Source organism: Lissotriton vulgaris, chromosome 4_1 (genome assembly GCF_964263255.1).
Source record: "Lissotriton vulgaris chromosome 4_1, aLisVul1.2, whole genome shotgun sequence".
NCBI classification, from domain to species: Eukaryota; Metazoa; Chordata; class Amphibia; order Caudata; family Salamandridae; genus Lissotriton; species Lissotriton vulgaris.
Window position 1 is genome coordinate 2,131,276,415 of NC_141691.1, and position 20,818 is coordinate 2,131,297,232.

The window sequence follows — 20,818 nt, forward strand, 5'->3', positions numbered from 1 at the left end:
ACCTTTGATGTGAGTTGGCTTATTGCATAGTTGTTTGAGGTTATGTATTTCCAGAAGGTTGGATAGATTCAGGACAGTGGAGTCTTTTCCGTCGTTCCAGTGGATATTGAGGTCATCCAGGAACACGTCTTTGGTATCTGTCCAGGAGAACCGTGTTATTAGGTCTGTTAGTTCTTCAGGAAAGAGAGTACGTTCTCCAGGCGGATGGTAGATGGTGTGGAATTTGATGGATGAGGTGCCCTGCAGGTCTCTGCAGTGAGTGTGCTGCTGTAAGTACAGACATCCAGCCGTCTCTGCGGTGAGTGTGCTGCTGTAAGTACAAACCTACAGCCGTCTCTGCAGTGAGTGTGCTGCTGTAAGTACAGACATCCAGTGGTCTCTGCTGGGAGTGTGCTGCTGTAAGTACAGACCTCCAGCCGTCTCTGCGGTGAGTGTGCTGCTGTAAGTACAGACCTCCAGCCGTCTCTGCGGTGAGTGTGCTGCTGTAAGTACAGACATCCGGCGGTCTCGGCGGTGAGTGTGCTGCTGTAAGTACAGACCTCCTGCAGTCTCTGCGGTGAGTGTGCTGCTGTAAGTACAGACATCCGGCGGTCTCTGCGGTGAGTGTGCTGCTGTAAGTACAGACATCCAGCGGTCTCTGCGGTGAGTGTGCTGCTGTAAGTACAGACATCCAGCCGTCTCTGTGGTGAGTGTGCCGCTGTAAGTACGGACCTACATCCGTCTCTGCGGTGAGTGTGCTGCTGTAAGTACAGACATCCAGTGGTCTCTGCTGTGAGTGTGCTGCTGTAAGTACAGACCTCCTGTGGTCTCTGCGGTGAGTGTGCTGCTGTAAGTACAGACATCCAGCGGTCTCTGCGGTGAGTGTGCTGCTGTAAGTACAGACTTCCCGTGGTCTCTGCGATGAGTGTGCTGCTGTGAGGCCAGACCCCCAGCGGTCTCTGCGGTGAGTGTGCTGCTGTAATTAGAACCAGCCAGCGGTCTTTGCGGTGAGTGTGCTGCTGTAAGTACAGACCTCCAGCAGTCTCTGCGGTGAGTGTGCTGCTGTAAGTGCAGACCTCCAGCGGTCTCTGCGGTGAGTGTGCTGCTGTAAGTACAGACCTCCAGCGGTCTCCGCGGTGAGTGTGATGCTGTGAGGCCAGACCTCCAGCAGTCTCTGCGGTGAGTGTGATGCTGTGAGGCCAGACCTCCATTGGTCTCTGCGGTGAGTGTGCTGCTGTAAGTACAGACCTCCTGTGGTCTCTGCGGTGAGTGTGCTGCTGTAAGTACAGACATCCAGCGGTCTCTGCGGTGAGTGTGCTGCTGTAAGTACAGACCTCCAGCGGTCTCTGCGGTGAGTGTGATGCTGTGAGGCCAGACCTCCAGCAGTCTCTGCGGTGAGTGTGATGCTGTGAGGCCAGACCTCCATTGGTCTCTGCGGTGAGTGTGCTGCTGTAAGTACAGACCTCCTGTGGTCTCTGCGGTGAGTGTGCTGCTGTAAGTACAGACATCCAGCGGTCTCTGCGGTGAGTGTGCTGCTGTAAGTACAGACCTCCAGCGGTCTCTGCGGTGAGTGTGATGCTGTGAGGCCAGACCTCCAGCAGTCTCTGCGGTGAGTGTGATGCTGTGAGGCCAGACCTCCATTGGTCTCTGCGGTGAGTGTGCTGCTGTAAGTAGAGCCATCCAGCGGTCTCTGCTGTGAGTGTGCAGCTGTAAGTACAGACCTCCTGCGGTCTCTGTGGTGAGTGTGCTGCTGTAAGTACAGACATCCAGTGGTCTCTGCGGTGAGTGTGCTGCTGTAAGTACAGACCTCCAGCGGTCTCTGCGGTGAGTGTGCTGCTGTAAGTACAGACATCCAGTGGTCTCTGCGGTGAGTGTGCTGCTGTAAGTACAGACCTCCAGTGGTCTCTGCGGTGAGTGTGCTGCTGTAAGTACAGACCTCCTGCGGTCTCTGCGGTGAGTGTGCTGCTGTAAGTACAGACCTCCAGCGGTCTCTATGGTGAGTGTGCTGCTGTAAGTACAGACCTCCAGCGGTCTCTGTGGTGAGTGTGCTGCTGTAAGTACAGACCTCCAGCGGTCTCTATGGTGAGTGTGCTGCTGTAAGTACAGACCTCCGGCGTTCTCTATGGTGAGTGTGCTGCTGTAAGCACAGACCTACAGCAGTCTCTGCGGTGTTTGTGCTGCTGTAAGTACAGACATTCTGCGGTCTCGGCGGTGAGTGTGCTGCTGTAAGTGCAGACCTCCAGTGGTCTCTGCGGTGAGTGTGCTGCTGTAAGTACAGACCTCCAGTGGTCTCTGCTGTGAGTGTGCTGCTGTAAGTACAGACCTCCTGCGGTCTCTGCGGTGAGTGTGCTGCTGTAAGTACAGACCTCCAGCGGTCTCTATGGTGAGTGTGCTGCTGTAAGTACAGACCTCCAGCGGTCTCTGTGGTGAGTGTGCTGCTGTAAGTACAGACCTCCAGCGGTCTCTATGGTGAGTGTGCTGCTGTAAGTACAGACCTCCGGCGTTCTCTATGGTGAGTGTGCTGCTGTAAGCACAGACCTACAGCAGTCTCTGCGGTGTTTGTGCTGCTGTAAGTACAGACATTCTGCGGTCTCGGCGGTGAGTGTGCTGCTGTAAGTGCAGACCTCCAGTGGTCTCTGCGGTGAGTGTGCTGCTGTAAGTAGAGCTAGCCAGCGGTCTCTGCGGTGAGTGTGCTGCTGTAAGCACAGACCTCCAGCAGTCTCTGCAGTGTTTGTGTTGCTGTAAGTACAGACATTCTGCGGTCTCTGCGGGGAGTGTGCTGCTGTAAGTACAGACCTCCATTGGTCTCTGCGTTGAGTGTGCTGCTGTAAGTACAGACCTCCAGCGGTCTCTGCGGTGTTTGTGCTGCTGTAAGTACAGACCTCCATTGGTCTCTGCGGTGAGTGTATTGCTGTAAGTACAGACATTCTACGGTCTCTGCGGTGAGTGTGCGGCTGTAAGTACAGACCTCCAGCGGTCTCTGCGGTGAGTGTATTGCTGTAAGTACAGACCTCCAGCGGTCTCTGCGGTGAGTGTATTGCTGTAAGTACAGACCTCCAGCGGTCTCTGCGGTGAGTGTGCTGCTGTAAGTACAGACCTCCAGCGGTCTCTGCGGTGAGTGTGCTGCTGTATTTTCAGACCTCCAGCAGTCTCTGCGGTGAGTGTGCTGCTGTAAGGCCAGACCTCCAGCGGTCTCTGCGGTGAGTGTGCTGCTGTAAGGCCAGACCTCCAGTGGTCTCTGCGGTGAGTGTGCTGCTGTAAGTACAGACCTCCAGTGGTCTCTGCCGTGAGTGTGCTGCTGTAAGTACAGACATCCAGCGGTCTCTGCGGTGAGTGTGCTGCTGTAAGTACAGACCTCCAACGGTCTCTGCAGTGAGTGTGCTGCTGTAAGTACAGACCTCCAGCGGTCTCTGCGGTGTTTGTGCTGCTGTAAGTACAGACCTCCATTGGTCTCTGCGGTGAGTGTATTGCTGTAAGTACAGACATTCTACGGTCTCTGCGGTGAGTGTGCGGCTGTAAGTACAGACCTCCAGCGGTCTCTGCGGTGAGTGTATTGCTGTAAGTACAGGCCTCCAGCGGTCTCTGCGGTGAGTGTGCTGCTGTAAGTACAGACCTCCAGCGGTCTCTGCGGTGAGTGTGCTGCTGTAAGTACAGGCCTCCAGCGGTCTCTGCGGTGAGTGTGCTGCTGTAAGTACAGACATCCAGCGGTCTCTGCGGTTAGTGTGCTGCTGTAACTGAAGACCTCCATTGGTCTCTGCGGTGAGTGTGCTGCTGTAAGGCCAGACCTCCAGCGGTCTCTATGGTGAGTGTGCTGCTGTAAGGCCAGACCTCCAGCGGTCTCTATGGTGAGTGTGCTGCTGTAAGGCCAGACCTCCAGCGGTCTCTGCGGTTAGTGTGCTGCTGTAACTGCAGACCTCCAGCGGTCTCTGCCGTGAGTGTTCTGCTGTAAGTACAGACATCCAGCAGTAAGTGTGCTGCAGTGCGCTATGTCTGATGCACTGGGTGATTGTAGACATGTCCAGTGCCTCAGTCTGGGCTGCTGTTCTCTTACACATGAGGGATCTGAGGAGTCAGATTATTTTATGTCTCACGTTCCGTTTCTCCTTGCAGGGGCCTTGCACAGCACAGTCCTGACACAGATTCTACCCGCTGAAGAATTCCTTAGGGAACGAAGCATCAGAATCGCAATAAGTCACTGATGTTGGGGGACTGGCCTTTGTGTTTTCTGGCGCAACATCCTGGGTGGAGGAGGAAGCGTCCATACTGTGTCACTGAGGATAGATCCCAATGAGGGAGCGGAGAGCGAGGCAAGCCCTGTAGCAGCTCAGTACTAAAGAGCAGGAGTTGCATGCTCGAGTCCAAGGCATCAAGATGGAGCCGAGCAGTGAGCCAGACACCTCGCAGATAGCTTTTGATCATAAACCGAAGGGTCCTGTGTCCCCTGAAGACCAGATGACCCCCCTCCTGGCTCCATTACTTCCAAGAAGAACCCAAACTGATTGTCAAGGCTTGCCACATGGTGCCGGTGATGAAAGTACATGCTTGAAGAAAGAACTTCTGGAACCTCCAGGAATGAGCGCTGAAAGATACAGACAAATGTTCCGGAGCCTCACTTTTACTAACAATGCAAAACCACTGGTGATAGCCAACCAGCTGCACGATTGGTGTTCGAAGTGGTTGAAACCAGAGCTCCGCAGCCCCGCCGACATTGTGGAGCTCATCGTGGTCGAGCAGTTTATCCAGATCTTGCCTGTTGCGGCGCAGGATTGGCTAAGGCTTCACAGAGTCGCATCCATCGACATCACAGTCCAGTTAGTCGAGGACTTTTACAGCTCATTGGAACCTGAAGATGACAGGTCTGTTACCAACTCACCGCTCCAAAAGAAAGACATTCCGGATAGAGGTAGGAGAATCTTTTTATCTACTAAAGCCTTGGTGTACATAGACCTCCTGGAAAGGCATGGCCAGTCACACACGTGACTTGGAATTGTTAGATTGCGGCAATGCGTGTGCTGCTCTTTTCTATCAAAAGATTACAAAGTCCTGCCATAACTCAAATCTTAATATTTATTCACCACCAAGATCCAACTCGAGTGTGAATCTGTCTTTTATGTGCACATTTGTAATCCATATCAGGCAAGGATCAGCATTCCATGCTGTTGAATCCCACAATCCTGATGGAAACTCCTGCAGCAAATGATTTGGGGTATTTTCTTGCCACATTACCTTCTTGTGTTTATAGAGTTCTGTCTAGGGTTCGTGATAATGCAGAGACCATCATAATCTGGCCTGATTGCCCATGGATGCAACATATGTTAAGTATATATTTTACAGCCACTATGTTTACCTCGAAAACTGATTTCTGTTATACTTTGTGCTCTGCCATCCTGTTTATAGCGTTGATGTGTCTCCTATTAAAAAAAAAGAAAGAAAGAAAGGCTTGCAAGCGCTGGCTAAAGCAATTCAAACCGCCAGCAAGTACAGCCCAGCCCCAGGTGAGCTTTGCTCGGCCTTTAGTGTCCAGTACACAAGTATGTCTTACTTGCCAGGGGCGTTTTTCAGTACCCTACCCACACAGTACTTCTCTCTGGTGCCTGTGGCTCCACCTCTAGCAGCATAGGTGATTCTGTCACAATTAAAGTGCCCTGGATGTGCCTGCTTTTGGAAGGAACTCTTCACTGCTGGAGGTTCATATGGGTGTGGACAAGAACCCAAAGGTGCACAAACTCTTGGGGGACCCTTTGTCCAAAGGTGTGTTTTTCCCACAATGGGGATAGAGGAGGTGTTCTGATTTTGGAGACAAGTTGCTCTTGTAGTCAGTCTAATAGGTGTTGCGGGATGAATCCCACCTCTACCTGCTTTTAAGTTGGGGGGGTCCGTGCAGATCTTTCAGCTCCGGTGCCCGGTAACGCCTCGAAAGCTTCCATCCATCCACCACGAAGGCTTTGAAAATCAAACATGGTTGGGCCGTTGCTGTATCACTGAAGATTTTCAGCTATAATGAATGGTTTACTCATGTGCAGATGTCGAACCTTCGGGAGTGGTGCTATTACACCAACTCAAAGGTGGGTCTTTACTAGGAAACTGAATCATTTGGTTGTGGGTCCTGGTGAAAGGAATCAGTGTGTCTAGCTGTTCTGATTTAATAGGTCCTGCCTTTTAGAAACCACTTTCTAAGCAGGTTAAAGGTCTGAAGATCTACAAGGATTCCCTAGTCATGCGCTCAGGAGCGTTTACCGTCCTGCTGAGTTACGCTTTGTTGCACCTCTATTATAATCCATATATGGCCTCATTATTAGCTGCTCCTCATATTGGCAGTGTTTTGTGGTACTGAATGGATCTACAGACACAGGCTGGCTGTGCACTTACAGTGTTTTATTTTTCCTGGACAGGATCGGAGACTATGAATGCTGTCAAGATACCAAATAAGGACACGTCGTCTGATGGGAACGTAAGGATGGATGACTCCCCTGCAGATGAGAAACCGCTTGTTCGAGGTCGACGAGGTTACAAGACGCAGCGGACAGCCAAGAGCAACGGGTTTGACATTGAAAGTTCAGAAACATCTCCTGGGACCGAAGAATGTGGCTTCCAGTATCACAAGAGGACCAAAAACCCCTTTCCAGGTACCCATGAGATAGTCCTAACTACAACTGAGAGTTTATCAATGAACAAGTGAACGTCCTTTGGGCATTTAAATCTCTCAGTATTGGAAATGACAGCTGCGCATCTGGGTACTCACCGATAGTGTCGCTTGAAGTCCTTGTGTGTGGCCAAGCCCATTCCTCTCCTTTCCAGATGTAATATGGCTTGGAATTAGTAGACCCCTACTGGTTTCCACTTTATATGTTCAATAATTATTTTATATGGTATATGTATATAGTTTTTTTCATGTTTTCTCATTTGCACGCTGCTAGCAAACAGGTAATTATTGTCTTATTTTGATGCCTCTGAAATACTCTGCTTCCATATTCTGCTGTCTGGCTCGATGTGTCTGGATCAGCACCCCGTTTCTGCTCTCCCTACCGTGCCTCCAGGTATAATAATATTATTATCCCGCTAGCTGGTTTTAACTTATGGCTAGAATCAAAATCCTTGACGGAAGTCTATCCTCTGAGGAATGTGTTAAATTCTTTTGGTTTGAGCCAAATCGCGTCCCACCCACTCTCGCTGCCGGCCTTCTCCTTGTCTTGCTTTTCTCCTAATTGAGCTTGCTTAAGGCAGATGTCTTATTCAACTTCCTTGGACAGACCATGCAGTGTTCCAGCTTTGTGAAGCTCCCCCATACAACAGCATGCCGTCTCCTAGCCGCTCTTGATCCCAGCGGTTTATGTCGGTCGTCACGGCAGGTCTCCCCGGCAACACGGGTGACTGTGCTCCAAAGTTTGCTTTTGATGTCAAGCAGCAGGACAGTTTGCCTACCGAAGGGAGTATCAACTTCTGACATGAGGACAGCCAAGTACTATAAAGCAATTGAAAGTAGTTTGGGGATAGACTACAGTTTGAAAGTTAAAAAACTTTACCCTTCTGTAATCTAGTAATATAAGGTGCTTTGTAAAATAGTTCAAATGAATTAGGACGCTAATTCTATCCTATCAGCTGACAGTCAGCCTAAGGAAATATCCAATATAGTGAAACATCTGCTCCTTCCCTCTCCTTGAAATCCATCTTAAAACCTTCTTTGGAGCTATGTGAATCTGTCTCTACTCTTTATAGATCTATTGATCATTGGTTAGCTGCTCCAGTCCTTCTTCCTCTAGGCCAGTTTGTAATGGCAAGGCCCGCACTTCTCTAATGTCTCTCATCCTTTACCCACTCTGCAGACCTTTTGCCTTTGAGTTTAGAGGAGGTTAAGTGCTTTATGAGCCTTTTTTAAATCTGCCTCTCCTGAAAACCGTTGCCCGACAGCAATATTGTAAAAGGGTAAAGAGGTATCTTCTCATGTTCTTCGTTTGCCCAAAGCCGCCCTAACTCCTGCTGCGATCCCTCAGATTCGGAAAGAAGCCCTCGTGGTCCCTCTGCCGAAGAAGACAACTACTCATCTCAAAATATTCGCACATTTTTTGCCAATTTTTTAGTTCCCCATTGATAGACCTGACAGCATTAGAGTGATCTTCCCCCAGTGTTTTACCTGCCTCCTCCACTTTTCTGACCTTGTTTTTGTTGGTATTAGGATCTTCGCACTTTACCACTGCTAAAGTGCTTGTGCTCTCTACCCTAAACATGGTAATATTGGTCCATCCCCAATTGGTATCTTTAATTTACTTATAAGTCCCCAGAAAAGTGTTACCCCCTGCATCTAGGGGCTGTAAATTAAAAGCTACTAGTGGGCCTGCAACTCTGATTGTTCCACCCACTTAGGTAGCCCTTAAACCATGTCTCAGGTCTGCCACTGCAGAGCCTGTGTGTTCTGTGTACACTGCCATGTCGACTTGGCAAAATAAACCTCTTGCCAGGCCCAAAGATTCCCTATTGTTTACATAAAGCCCACCCCAGAGTAGGCCCTTCACAACCCAGGGAGCACGATGCAATGTATTTAAAAGTTAGCAAAAGACACACAGTTGGTGGACAGTATGCAAAACAAATCAAAACATTCACCCCCAGTCAAGAGATCTGGGTTACATCCATCATTCTTTTGCTCACCACACCACCCCAGTTCAGACATGGCCATATGCAAATCAGTCTTGACCCTGTGCCTCATGGGAACAGTCCAGCCCGAACTGCCAAGCCAGGTCCTCCCTGGACCGGAAACCAGCACCCTTTACGAGGGAGGACATACATGTTAACGCTTTGCATGTCCCTTTAGTGAACAACTCTCAAAGTCGTTTTGCATTACAGCAAGACCTATCTCTTCCGTAGGATAACATTAGGATTACCGTATTACATTTCAGTGTAAATTCCAATTGGGAAAAGATAAAACCTCCAGGTCTGGTGCCTCTGGAATCCTGATTTAAAATCCTAATTTAAAATTCAAATTTATGGTAAAGTCGGATTTTAAATTACAATTCTGAAAATGCCGCTTTTAGAAAGTTCATCATACAAAAGATTATCTAGCGGGCAATTTTGATGCTGCTTTCCATTAGCAACCTAAGACCAAACTTCTGAATGAATTGAGTTACATAATTTTTTGTAATTATTCAGGTAATTCATTTTAGAGCAGATCAAGATTACACCTCTTGCTTACATCAGCACATAACGCAAAAATAACACAATAACTTAAACAGAAATAACAGATTAATTTCATGTGACAAAAACACAAATAACAGAAAAAGTTTTGAAAATTAGACCAGTCTGCTTTTTAACAGCAACCCTCTTCAACAGTTCACTGTCAGGTTTAGACCACATTCGAGGGTTGCGAACAGATCACATATTCAATGATGGTTCCTCTGTGAGGCTATCTTTATTTGACGAAAGACTCCTTTTCCCCTTGGGTAATACGTGCCAATGCTTTTTAAGTCCCATTACAATTTAGGGGACTATCTTCAGGGCTACGACTGAAAATGTCTAAAAAAACAAAAAAAAGGAGGATATTTTAATATATTGCCCTTCCTTTACAAATGTATCAAATTATGACTAAAGCACACTCAGTACCTGCTGAGGTCGTGTTTTTTCGAAAGTGTATAATCGCTCGTGTTGCCAACCATCTGGTCTGAAAACACAAACGATTTCATTTAACCACTGGTTTGCATATTTTTAAGAAGACAAAATAGAAAGCAGCATCAAAATTGCCAGCTCGATAATCTTTTGTATGATGAATGTTATTTGCCCAGTCTACTGTGTGATCCAGGGCCTACCACTTTGTCAAATACACTTTTAGAAAGTTTGCAGTTTTTTACTTTAGCCATTTGTTACCCTCTACCTGTCTCTGACCACGTCTGGGGTGGGTTACAGTTGGGCTTTATGTATTCCCCCTAGACAACCACATACAATGGGAGCTTAGGTAACTTGATGGGCCATCCTGGCAGGATGTGAGGGAGGAGCTGGACCCAGCCTCATTTACACCTGAATAGGCTTGTGTCCTGTCCCCACACAAAGACCTAGATAAGGACCGCACCTCTGCTGGACTGCTGATTTGCTGATTTCCAGCCTTGGTGTGTTGCATGCTGCCCTCTGGTGAGGAAGTCTTGACCTGAATCACTTAAACCAACAGACTCCAGCTCCGCCACCCTGATTGACAACATTGCCAATCTCGGACTCCGACAACTCGTCACCGTACCCACCCAGGCCACCATCTACACTCTCGACCCCATCTTCTCTACAAGCACCCACGTCACTTTCAACTACACCACCGAACTTCACTGGACCGACCACCGATGCATCCACTTCACTTTCAAGAAGCCAACCACGCACCACCGCACCCAACAGCTGCCCCGTCGCTGCTGGGGCAAAGTCACCAAGGACCAGCTGACCTCCATCCTTGCTCTGAACCCTCCTGGCGACCCCACCGACCCAGACACTGCTGCCCGGAAGCTCAGACATTGGATCGAAGACTGCGCCAACACTCTCGCCCCGCTAAAGAAACCACTCATCAACCTTCCCAGCAAAAAGGCCGCCTGGTTCGCTGAGGAACTCCGGACCTCCAAACACACGTGTCAGAAGCTGGAAAAGTTCTGGCTCCATGAGCGCACGCCGGACAACCACACGGCCCTCAAGGACGCCACCCGCAGACATCACCAGCTCATCAGAACAACCAAAAGATCCTCCTTCAAATCCCGCCTGGACAATAACGCACACGACTGCAAAGAACTCTTCAGCATCATAAAGGAACTCTTGAACCCCAGCTCCAACACCAACGACATCCCACCCTCGCAAGAACTATGCGACTCACTGGCCACTTTTTGTCACCGCAAGATTATCGACATCCACGACAGCTTCAACGTTCCGACCACCCCAACCTCTAGAGACCCCTCTCCGAACAACACCAACCTTCTGACCTCATGGGCCCACGTAAGCAACACCGAAACACGCAAGATCATGAACGCCATCCACTTGGGATCACCAGCAGACCCCTGCCCACACCACATGTTCAACAAAGCAGACGCTACCATTGCACCCCAACTACAGAAAGTCATCAACATCTCCTTCGACTCACGACATTCCTGGAGAGGTGGAAGCACGCCAAAATCAACGCCCTCCTCAAGAAGCCCAAGGCAGACCCCAAAGACCTCAAGAACTTCCGGCCCATCTCCCTGCTCCCCTTCCCGCCGAAGGTCATCGAGAAGATCGCCAACATACAGCTGACCCGCCACCTTGAAGACAACAATATCCTAGACCCATCGCAATCAGGAGTCAGACGGAACGACAGCACCGAAACAGCCCTCATCGCCGCCACACACGACATCCGACGCCAACTAGACAACGGGGAAACCTCTGCCCTCATCCTCCTGTACCTGTCTGCCGCCTTCGACACGGTCTGCCACCGCCTGCTGAGATTGCGCCTCCATGAAGGCAGAATCTGGGAGAAAGCCCTTGACTGGACATCCTCCTTCCTCACGGGCAGAACCCAGAGAGTCCGCCTCCCACCCTACAGAGCAGAAACAACCAACCTCATCTGCGGCGTTCCCCAGGGCTCATCCCTCAGCCCGACGCTGTTCAACATCTACATGGCCCGCCTCGCACAAGTGGCCCGCCAACACGACCTGAACATCATCTCCTACGTCGACGACACCCAGCTCATCCTCTCCCTTCACCAAGGACCCGCACACCGCCAAAACCAACCTCCACGAGGTTATGAAGGCACTCGCCGAGTGGATGAGGAACAGCCGCCTGAAACTGAACTCTGACAAGACAGAAGTCCTCATCCTCGGCCCATCTCCGTCTGCCTGGGACGACTCCTGGTGGCCGACTGCACTAGGAACAGCTCCGACACCTACGGACCACGCACGCAACTTGGGATTCATCCTTAACTCCTCCCTCTCCATGTCCAAGCAGGTCAACTCCGTCTCCTTCTCCTGCTTCAACACCTTCCGCATGCTCCACAGGATCTACAAGTGGATCCCTATCGAAACCAGAAGAACGGTGACACAACCCCTCGTCAGCAGCTGGGTGGACTACGGCAACGCACTCTTCGCCGGAATCCCCACCAAACACCTACAACGACTACAACGCATCCAGAACGCCTCGGCCCGCCTGATCCTTAACCTCCCCCGCCGCAGCCACATCACCCCTCACCTGAGAGACCAGCACTGGCTCCCCATCAAAAAGATGATCACCTTCAAACTCCTAAACCACGCACACAAAGCGCTCCACAACTTTGGACCAGCATACCTGAACGGCAGACTCAACTTCTACACCCCGCCCGCCAGCTCCGTTCTGCGAGCCTCGCCTTTGCCGCTGTCCCCCGAATCCAACGAAGCACCTTCGGAGGCAGATCCTTCTCCTTCCTCGTGGCCAGGACCTGGAACACCCTCCCCACCCACCTACGGCAGACCCAGGACCTGCTCGCCTTCAGGAGGCTCCTCAAGGCCTGGCTCTTCGAGCAGTAGCAACAGGCCCCCCCACCTTTAGCACCTTGAGACCCTCGCGGGTGTGTAGTGCGCTCTATAAATACTGTGATTGATTGATTGATTGATTGATTGATTGATTGATAAACCCAGAGTGACCCCAAGGGCTAGTTTGGTGGCCTCTTGATTTGTAGTATCAGGGACATAAAAGTCTTCCAATCAACCTGCTTCTTTACCTAGACTCTGCCATTTGTGAGTCTTCCCTGCCACGTTGTATCTCCTCAGTCCTGGACCCTTGGAAGTGGGCCTAAGGTGTTTTTTCCTGTGGAAATAACACATCCTAAGCTGAGAGCCACATCCCCAAGCAGAATCAACGCATCCCCTTAGCTGAATGGCACATCTTCATGCAGAACTGGCAGATCGCTGCTGTTATGCGGATCGGACCTTTCGCAAAAGCCTTGCATTATTTCTGCTTCTCTCATATTGGGACTCATGCATTGCCTTCGGAACTGCCACTGCGCAGTGCTTTTCCCAACACGAGCTCCTTCCATCCCTCGTCAACGGCAGTCATGTCTATGACGCTGAACCTCTGCATCGCAACTTCACCGCTCATCGGAACTGATACATCATCTCTGTTGCATCTATCATCCTCTACCCCAGCCTTCGCATCGAAAGCTATGTCAACAGGCTCTTCAATGTTGATGCATCAGGACTTCGCACTGCAGCCCTGTTGCATCTCGGGACCGACTCATTTCCTCTGCTGTGTGACACATCTTAGCCTCAGATCCACGCAAATGCTTTGCAACCTTGATTTATGGTGCTTTGGTTCAGCTGATGTAACTGGCTCCCTGTCGCTGGTCTGCACTTCATCGCGGTCGGCCTAAACTTTGGACTTTATTCGGGTCCGGCGCGACCAGATATCCCTGGTTGGCACTCCTGTTTCTAAGTGCTATTTTCCAGTTTAATCTTTTAAAATTCAGAACTCAAGTTTTACGTATTGGATTTTTGTAGTTCTTGCCTTATTTTATTTATTAGCTGAAGCTCTATTTTTCTAATCTGCAGTGGACTTCTTTTGTGTGGTGTTTCCAGTTTTACTGTTTGAAGTGTTGCACTAATACTTTACTCATTGCCCCTGAGTTAAGACTTATTGATCTGTGCCAAGCTATCAGAGAGTGAACTCAGGATTATTTCGGATTTACTTGTGTCTTACCCTGACTAGCATTGTGGTTACTGCTTGGCCAGGCCTCATATCCCAGTCACCCAGGAACCTGACTTCTTATACATACCCAGCTAACATCTTGGAAAAAGGGGTAAATAGCTGTCTGTACACCTACATTGAATTGAACAATCTGCTTCATACCTACCAGGATAGATTTAATCCTTTACTTGGTACCGGGCTGCTTTATTGGCTGTTATCATTCACTTGCGCTTGAGGATGGACCATGGACGTCGGCCTTCCTGATTCGGTTAGATCCAAGTTTGACTGTGACAAAATTTGAAATGGGACTCTAATTTACTATCTAGCAGTATTGGCGCCAGAGGGTCAGCATCAAAATGGCTGCCTTTTTTTTAGCAACTTCTCACATTTTTTATACCTAAAGCCCTTCAGATCAAGCTAGAAGGTATTGATATGAGTCTGGCATCACTCAAGGGTCCCTCCCTCGTTAGTTACTTGTATCTGCTGATAAAGCTGTGGTTGGTGTTGTTGTCTTCGCACACATTGACCACTGTGACGCGCTTATTTACGGTCTCCCTAATGCATCTCTCCAGCATTTTCCGGAGATTCGGAATATGTCTGTGATTGTACCAAAAATCATTTTTCCCTTGGGCCTTGTCAGCACTGTGGTTCCGAGAAAGTTGATTGACTGGCTTCAGCATGAAAGAAAATGTTGCTACAGGCATTACAGGACTTGGAGACGTGGTCCAAGAGCCCATAAGGGAGCAGGTTGAGCATGAGGGTGGGGATTTGGGTTCCCTGTAGGACCCGCCCCTTTGAATAAAAAATGTAATTTGTGCACAGGTGACAACAGGGTGAATGGAAGGTGCTGAGTGAGCGCGCTGACAATGGAGGGAAGGCGGGACTGCCAGGGAGAGCGAGCTGATACCAGGAGGTAAACGGGAGGAGCTGAGTGAGTACACTGACAATGGAAAGTGAGTGGAAAGTGAGTGGAAAGGGACATGGGAGCATACGGACAAGGAAAATAGCCCATAATGGGTAGAGTGGGCACTTACTTTGTGGGAGGGGGAAGTCACTTAGTTAAAAATTAAATTGAATTTGTATTTCGGGCATAGGCTGAGATACCAAGTGGAGAGGTTTGGGAAATTAATTTGTTTTCCTATCTTTTGTACGGTCTCATCTTGCTTACTTTATCCTGTAAGAGATTCATGTTACTTTTCTTAATGTCAGGGAAGGGTGTGGTACTGCCTCTGTTTGCGTTGAAGAGTGCCTTGTAGTTACCAGCATCGCCTTAAATGGATGCCTTTCAGTAGATTGCTTTAGACGGCCTGAAGTGATGGATACCTGGGTTTTGTAGGTCATCATCTACTGATGTTGCTGGGATTTATTAAGTATTCCAGAGTTCCAAGTTGGTTAGAGAATTAGAATTCTTTCATGCATGAGTTTTTCAACTTCAGCTTGTATAGTAAAGAGCTACTGTTGGTCAAAGTTGGGGATAGGGAAGTGTTTGAAAAGAATTGTTGTTTGGAGCATTTCCAATGACGGGTGAATGGGTTGGTGTGTTGTAGAGCTGGGCATGGTGAACTTATGCTAGCCCTGGTGAAACAATACTAGAAACAATGCTAGCCCTATTGAAAAGATGCTCACCCAAAGTGATGCCAGACCTGGTGAAACGATGCCGACCCTGGTGAAACATTGCTATCCCTGGTGAAACGTTGCCATCCCTGGTGAAACGATGCCATCCCTGGTGAAAGGTTGCCATCCCTAGTGAAAGGTTGCCATCCCTGGTGATACGTTGCCATCCCTGGTGAAACGATGCCATCCCTGGTGAAAGGTTGCCATCCCTAGTGAAAGGTTGCCATCCCTGGTGAAACGTTGCCATCCCTGGTGAAACGTTGCCAACCCTGGTGAAACGTTGCCAACCCTGGTGAAACGTTGCCATCCATGGTGAAACGTTGCCATCCATGGTGAAACGTTGCCATCCATGGTGAAACGTTGCCATCCCTGGTGAAAGGTTGCCATCCCTGGTGAAAGGTTGCCATCCCTGGTGAAACGTTGCCATCCCTGGTGAAACGTTGCCAGCCGTGGTGAAACGTTGCCAACCCTGGTGAAACATTGCCATCCCTGGTGAATTTGAATTTGAATTTAAAAGAATTTATAAAGCGCACGTCTACCAAGCGGTTTCTTGGCGCTGGGGGGAAGCTGAGAACCCAATGGCGGGGCGCATAGGACTAGGATGGGAAGGCTTGTAGAAAGAGATACGTTTTGAGAGCCTTTCGGAACTCAATATAGGAAGGAGCAGATCTGATAGCAGAGGGGATCGCGTTCCAAAAAGTAGGGGCAAGGACAGAGAATTTCAGGCCTCCTGACCTGCTTTTCTTGAAGCGAGGTACAGAGAGAAGGGACTTGGTAGAGGAGCGTAGCTCTCTGCAAGGACGGTAGGCCGTGATAGCAGAAGAGATAAACGCGGGGGCAGACCCCGCTTGAGCCTGAAAGGTCGTGCATCCCAGCTTAAAGAGAGCCCGTTCTTTGATGGGTAGCCAGTGTAGTGATTTGAGTATGGGAGTGATGTGGTGGGATTTGGGTAGCCCATAAATCAGGCGAGCAGCCTGATTTTGCACTAATTGCAACAATGTTCCCAGCTGGGTAAAGTCTCTGGACATAGCGTCTTCCGCCGGGTCATTGGGACAAAAATTGAAGTCCCCTAGAACCAGAACAGATGCATTATTAACAACCAATGTGGCAAGGAAGTCTTGAAGGGCTGGGGTAAAGTGTGGACTGGGCTGGGGTGGGCGATAGATTAGCACACACGTGATGGGGGTCCGAAAGGAAGCAGAACGCACAACTAAATAGTCGACCGCTGATATGGGAGGGGAGGGAAGTACCTGGAAGTGGAGACCAGTACGGGCAATCAGGGCGACCCCACCCCCGTCTTTCCCTCTGATGAAACGTTGCCTTCCCTAGTGAAACGCTGCCATCCCGGTGAAACGTTGCCATCCCTGGTGAAACGTTGCCGTCCCTGGTGAAACGTTGCCATCCCTGGTGAAACGTTGCCTTCCCTAGTGAAAAGTTGCCATCCCTGGTGAAATCATGCCAGCTCTGGTGAAACAATACTTGCTGCGAGGAAATTCTGCTAGTGCTGAGAAAATGAATCTCACCTTGGTAAAAAATGATATTCCTGGTAAAGTTATGGTAGACCTGGTGAAATGATACTAGACCTGGTGAAATTATGCTCGCCCAGGTAAATAATGAAATAATGAGAGACCTGGTAAAATGATGGTAAATAAATGATACACAATGAAACAGTGCTAGTCCTGGTGAAACAATGCTAGTCCTGATGAAACAGTGCTGGTCCTGGTGAAACAATGCTAGCCCTGATGAAACGATGCTAGACCTGATGAAACAGTGCTAGTCCTGGTGAAACGATGGTAGTCCAGATGAAACAGTGCTGGTCCTGGTGAAACGATGCTAGTCCTGATGAAACAGTGCTGGTCCTGGTGAAACGATGCAAGCCCTGATGAAACAGTGCTAGTCCTGGTGAAACGATGGTAGTCCTGATGAAACAATGCTAGTCCTGGTGAAATTATGCTAGCCTTGGTGAAAAGATGCTCACCCTGGTTAATAATGATAGCCCTGGTGAAATTATATAATCTCTGGTGGAATAATGCAAAGTTCTGGTGAAATGATGCTCACCCTGGTAAATAACAGTAGACCTGGTGAAACGATGCTAGCCTTATTTATTTATTTGCGGAGTTTTATTAAGTGCGAACGTGACCCATCAGGGTATCAGAGCGCTGTACATAAAGCAGTCAGGTCACATACAACGCAAAAACGCATGAAGGAAAGTGCGTGCAGGGAGCAATGCAAACACAACAAACAGATGCAGAAAACCACAGCGGCACGGACAATCCATGGCTCAAAAGGAGTCTGCAGGGTAAGTGATCTTGCACAGTGATTAAGTATAACTAGCGTAGGACTCCATTCAACAGAAGCTTGTTTAATTATTTTTTGAAGATTGTAAAGGAGAGGTTTGTCCTAGTTTCTGGCGAAAGGGCGTTCTATATTCTTGGGGCAAGACCGGAGAATGATCGGTTGTTAGTCTTCTTTTTGTTGAACTTCTGTGGCCTCAGCACCAGGGAGTTAGAACTTTGTGAGGAGCGACTATCAATCAATCAATCAATCGGCGAATTTGCATAGCGCGCTACTCACCCGCAAGAGTCTCAAGGCGTTGGGGGGGGGGGGGGGAAGGGGGGAGTTTGCTACTGCTCGAACAGTCAGGTCTTGAGTTGTTTCCTGAAGGAAAGATGGTTCTGGGTCAGCCGTAGGTGGGTTCGGAGGGAGTTCCAAGTTTTGGCCGCCAGGTAGGAGAAGGACCTTCCACCGGCGGTGGTCTTGTGAATGCATGAAACAGAGGCGAGGGCGAGGCTGGCGGAGCTGGGGGGTGGGTGTGTGGAACGTGAGGTGGCTGTTGAGGTACTTCGGCCCATGTCGTGGAGGGCCTTGTGTGCGTGGGTGAGGAGTCTGAACGTGATCCTCTTGTTGACGGGGAGCCAGTGCAGGTCTCTCAGGTGGGCGGAGATGTGGCTGTGGCGTGGGACGTCCAGGATGAGACGTGCAGACGTGTTCTGTATGCGTTGGAGTCTTTTCTGAAGTTTGGCAGTGGTTCCGGCGCAGAAGGTGTTCCCGTAGTCCAGGCGGCTGGTGACCAGGGCCTGGGTGACAGTCTTTCTGGTTTCGGTGGGGATCCATCGGAAGATCTTACGTAGCATGCGCAGGGTGTTGAAGCAAGTTGATGAGACTGCGTTGATTTGCTTGGTCATCGTGAGGTAGGAGTCCAGGATGACGCCCAGGTTGCATGCGTGGTCCGTAGGCTTGGGTGCGGTGCCCAGTGCCGGGGGCCACCAGGAGTCGTCCCAGGCAGAGGGGGATGGTCCCAGGATGAGGACTTCTGTCTTGTCTGAGTTCAGTTTCAGACGGCTGAGCTTCATCCATTCTGCAACGTCTTTCATGCCCTCCTGGAGTCTGGATCAGGCGGCGGTGGGGTTGGTGAGGGAAAAAATCAGCTGGGTGTCGTCGGCGTAGGAGATGATGTTGAGGTTGTGTTGACGTGCGATGGCTGCGAGAGGGTTCATGTAGATGTTGAAGAGGGTGGGGCTGGCCTCGGAACGGAACGGAGGGAGGCGGACTCTCTGGGTTCTTCCGGTGAGAAACGAGATGATGCACTCTAGGGCCGCTCCTTGGATGCCGGAGTTGCTGAGTCGCTGTATCAGTGTGCGGTGGGATACCGTGTCAAAGGCTGCCGAGAGGTCCAGGAGGATGAGGGCCGCTGTTTCCCCGTTGTCAAGCATCGACCTGATGTCGTCGGTGGCAGCGATGAAGGTGGTCTCGGTGCTGTGGTTTGCTCGGAAGCCGGACTGTGAGGGGTCGAGGTAGCCGTTCGTCTCGAGGAAGGCGGAGAGTTGTTTGTTGACGGTCTTCTCGATGACTTTGGCAGGAAAGGGGAGGAGCCAGATGGGACGGAAGTTCTTGAGGTCCGTGGGGTCCGCGGTCGGTTTCTTCAGGAGGGCGCTGATCTCGACGTGTTTCCAGCTCTCCGGGATGGTGGCGGAAGCGAAGGAGCTGTTGATGACGTCCCGGAGATGGGGTGCTATGATGGAGTCGGCTTTGTTGAAGATGTGGTGTGGGCAGGGGTCGGTAGGGGATCCGGAGTGGATGGTGTTCATCATGCGGGTGGTGTCTTCAGTGCTGACGGGGGTCCAGGTGCCGATGGTGGTATGGGGGGCGTTGCTTCAGCGGTTGGGTGCGTGGTCTACCCCAGATAGTTGTTTTTTTTTTGCCAGGTGGACGGGTGTGTTGCAGTGGAGGGCCTCATGCGTTATATCTTCAGCTGGATTCTAGACTCAAACAGAAGCATTTCATAGGGTTGAGTTCGGGGTAATGTTGAATCTCTTGGATCCATTGATGTGCCTGGCACCTGAGCTCAGTGCGGCCTGTAGTGGGGCCGGACTGGCCGTAGCGGGCACCGGGCAATCCCCCGGTGCGCTGCACGGATGGGGGCCGGTTTTGTTACAGGGACGTAGTTGCAAAATCGGCCCTTCAACAAAATCGGCCGAAAACCGGCCCCGGCAAAGAGCTTGGCGGGACCCACCAGGGGAGGTGGAGGGGCTTCCAGGAACTTTGCCAGGGCCGGTTTTGGTTCCCAGTCCGGCCCTGTTGGCCTTACTTTGGGTAGACTTGCCAGAGTAGCGCTCCCGTAATCCAAGTGGGAGATGACCAGGGATTGGACTGCTAGCTGAAAATCATCCAGGGCCAGAAAGGTTTTATATTTAGTTGGTGGTGCTCTTGCATATTCAGGTATTTGTCCAGTTTTATATCTAGTGGAATTGATCACGTGTGGGGCGCAGTTGGGAGCAGTGAGTTGTTTGAGTCATTCTTGTAAGCGGTGTTAACGGGTTTGAGCATGAGGTGATTGTGGGTCAATGACTAATGGGAGCTTGAAGTAGGTTGTACTTGTTTAGGGTTCTGTAGTTGCGACTTGGTTCTCTAAGTGGGTTGGAGGGAATAGTCTTGATAGTGACGGCGATGATGGTGAAACCCTGTAGGTAGAGGTCTAAGCCAGCAGAAGGGAGTGAATGTCGGTATCAGATAGGTGGCCAGTAATCCTCTGGGGTTTGGAGATGGTGTTGAGTTTACCAGATCTTTTGGGGAGAATTTTTGACGTATGAAAGAGCAGCGAGTTTGTTCTGCAGTAAAGTCAGATAATCCATACGTAGGGGACTGTAGTATGGCCTAGGGAAGGAGGGTGGTTGTAGGTGTGCGCAGACCAGCAGGAGCCAAGGGGGGAAAGGGGTGTGATAGGAGAAGTGTTAGAAGGGTGACACAATGCTAGACCTGATGAAAAGATGTCAGAACCGTCCCTTTTAAATCCCAGTCTTCAGTGGAGCAGAATGACGATTCTACCCAATAACCCTCTCAAAACCCCTCAAATCTCTGTAATGACTTAACGAGATGAAAGGAGACTCCAAGGGGGGAAAGAGGAAGGGGAGATAAAGAAGAGTCTGGCTCGTCTAATGCTTGGGGCTGCCACAAGTCTCCTTATCAGGGTCCTTGTGCAGCTATCTTTTCAAAGAGCTCACTTGTGCACTGTAAAACAAGCCAAAAACATGAACTCACTTCTAACTTGGGCACTAGAAATTTCTAATACGTTCTTTTTATTATT

The 20,818-nt window shown here is 50.0% G+C and overlaps 1 protein-coding gene across 1 annotated transcript in view; it reads left to right on the top strand.

Moving 5' to 3' along the window:
- The first annotated feature begins 4,198 nt into the window (after positions 1–4,198).
- The window catches only part of LOC147725211 (uncharacterized), a 29,045-nt gene continuing 12,425 nt past the window's right edge, over positions 4,199–20,818 (top strand). Inside the window, exons 1-2 of the mRNA XM_086918202.1 lie at positions 4,199–4,882; positions 6,372–6,605. Coding sequence (XP_086774328.1) covers positions 4,351–4,882; positions 6,372–6,605 — 766 coding nt within the window. The 5' untranslated portion in view covers positions 4,199–4,350. The remainder of the gene's footprint in view (positions 4,883–6,371; positions 6,606–20,818) is intronic.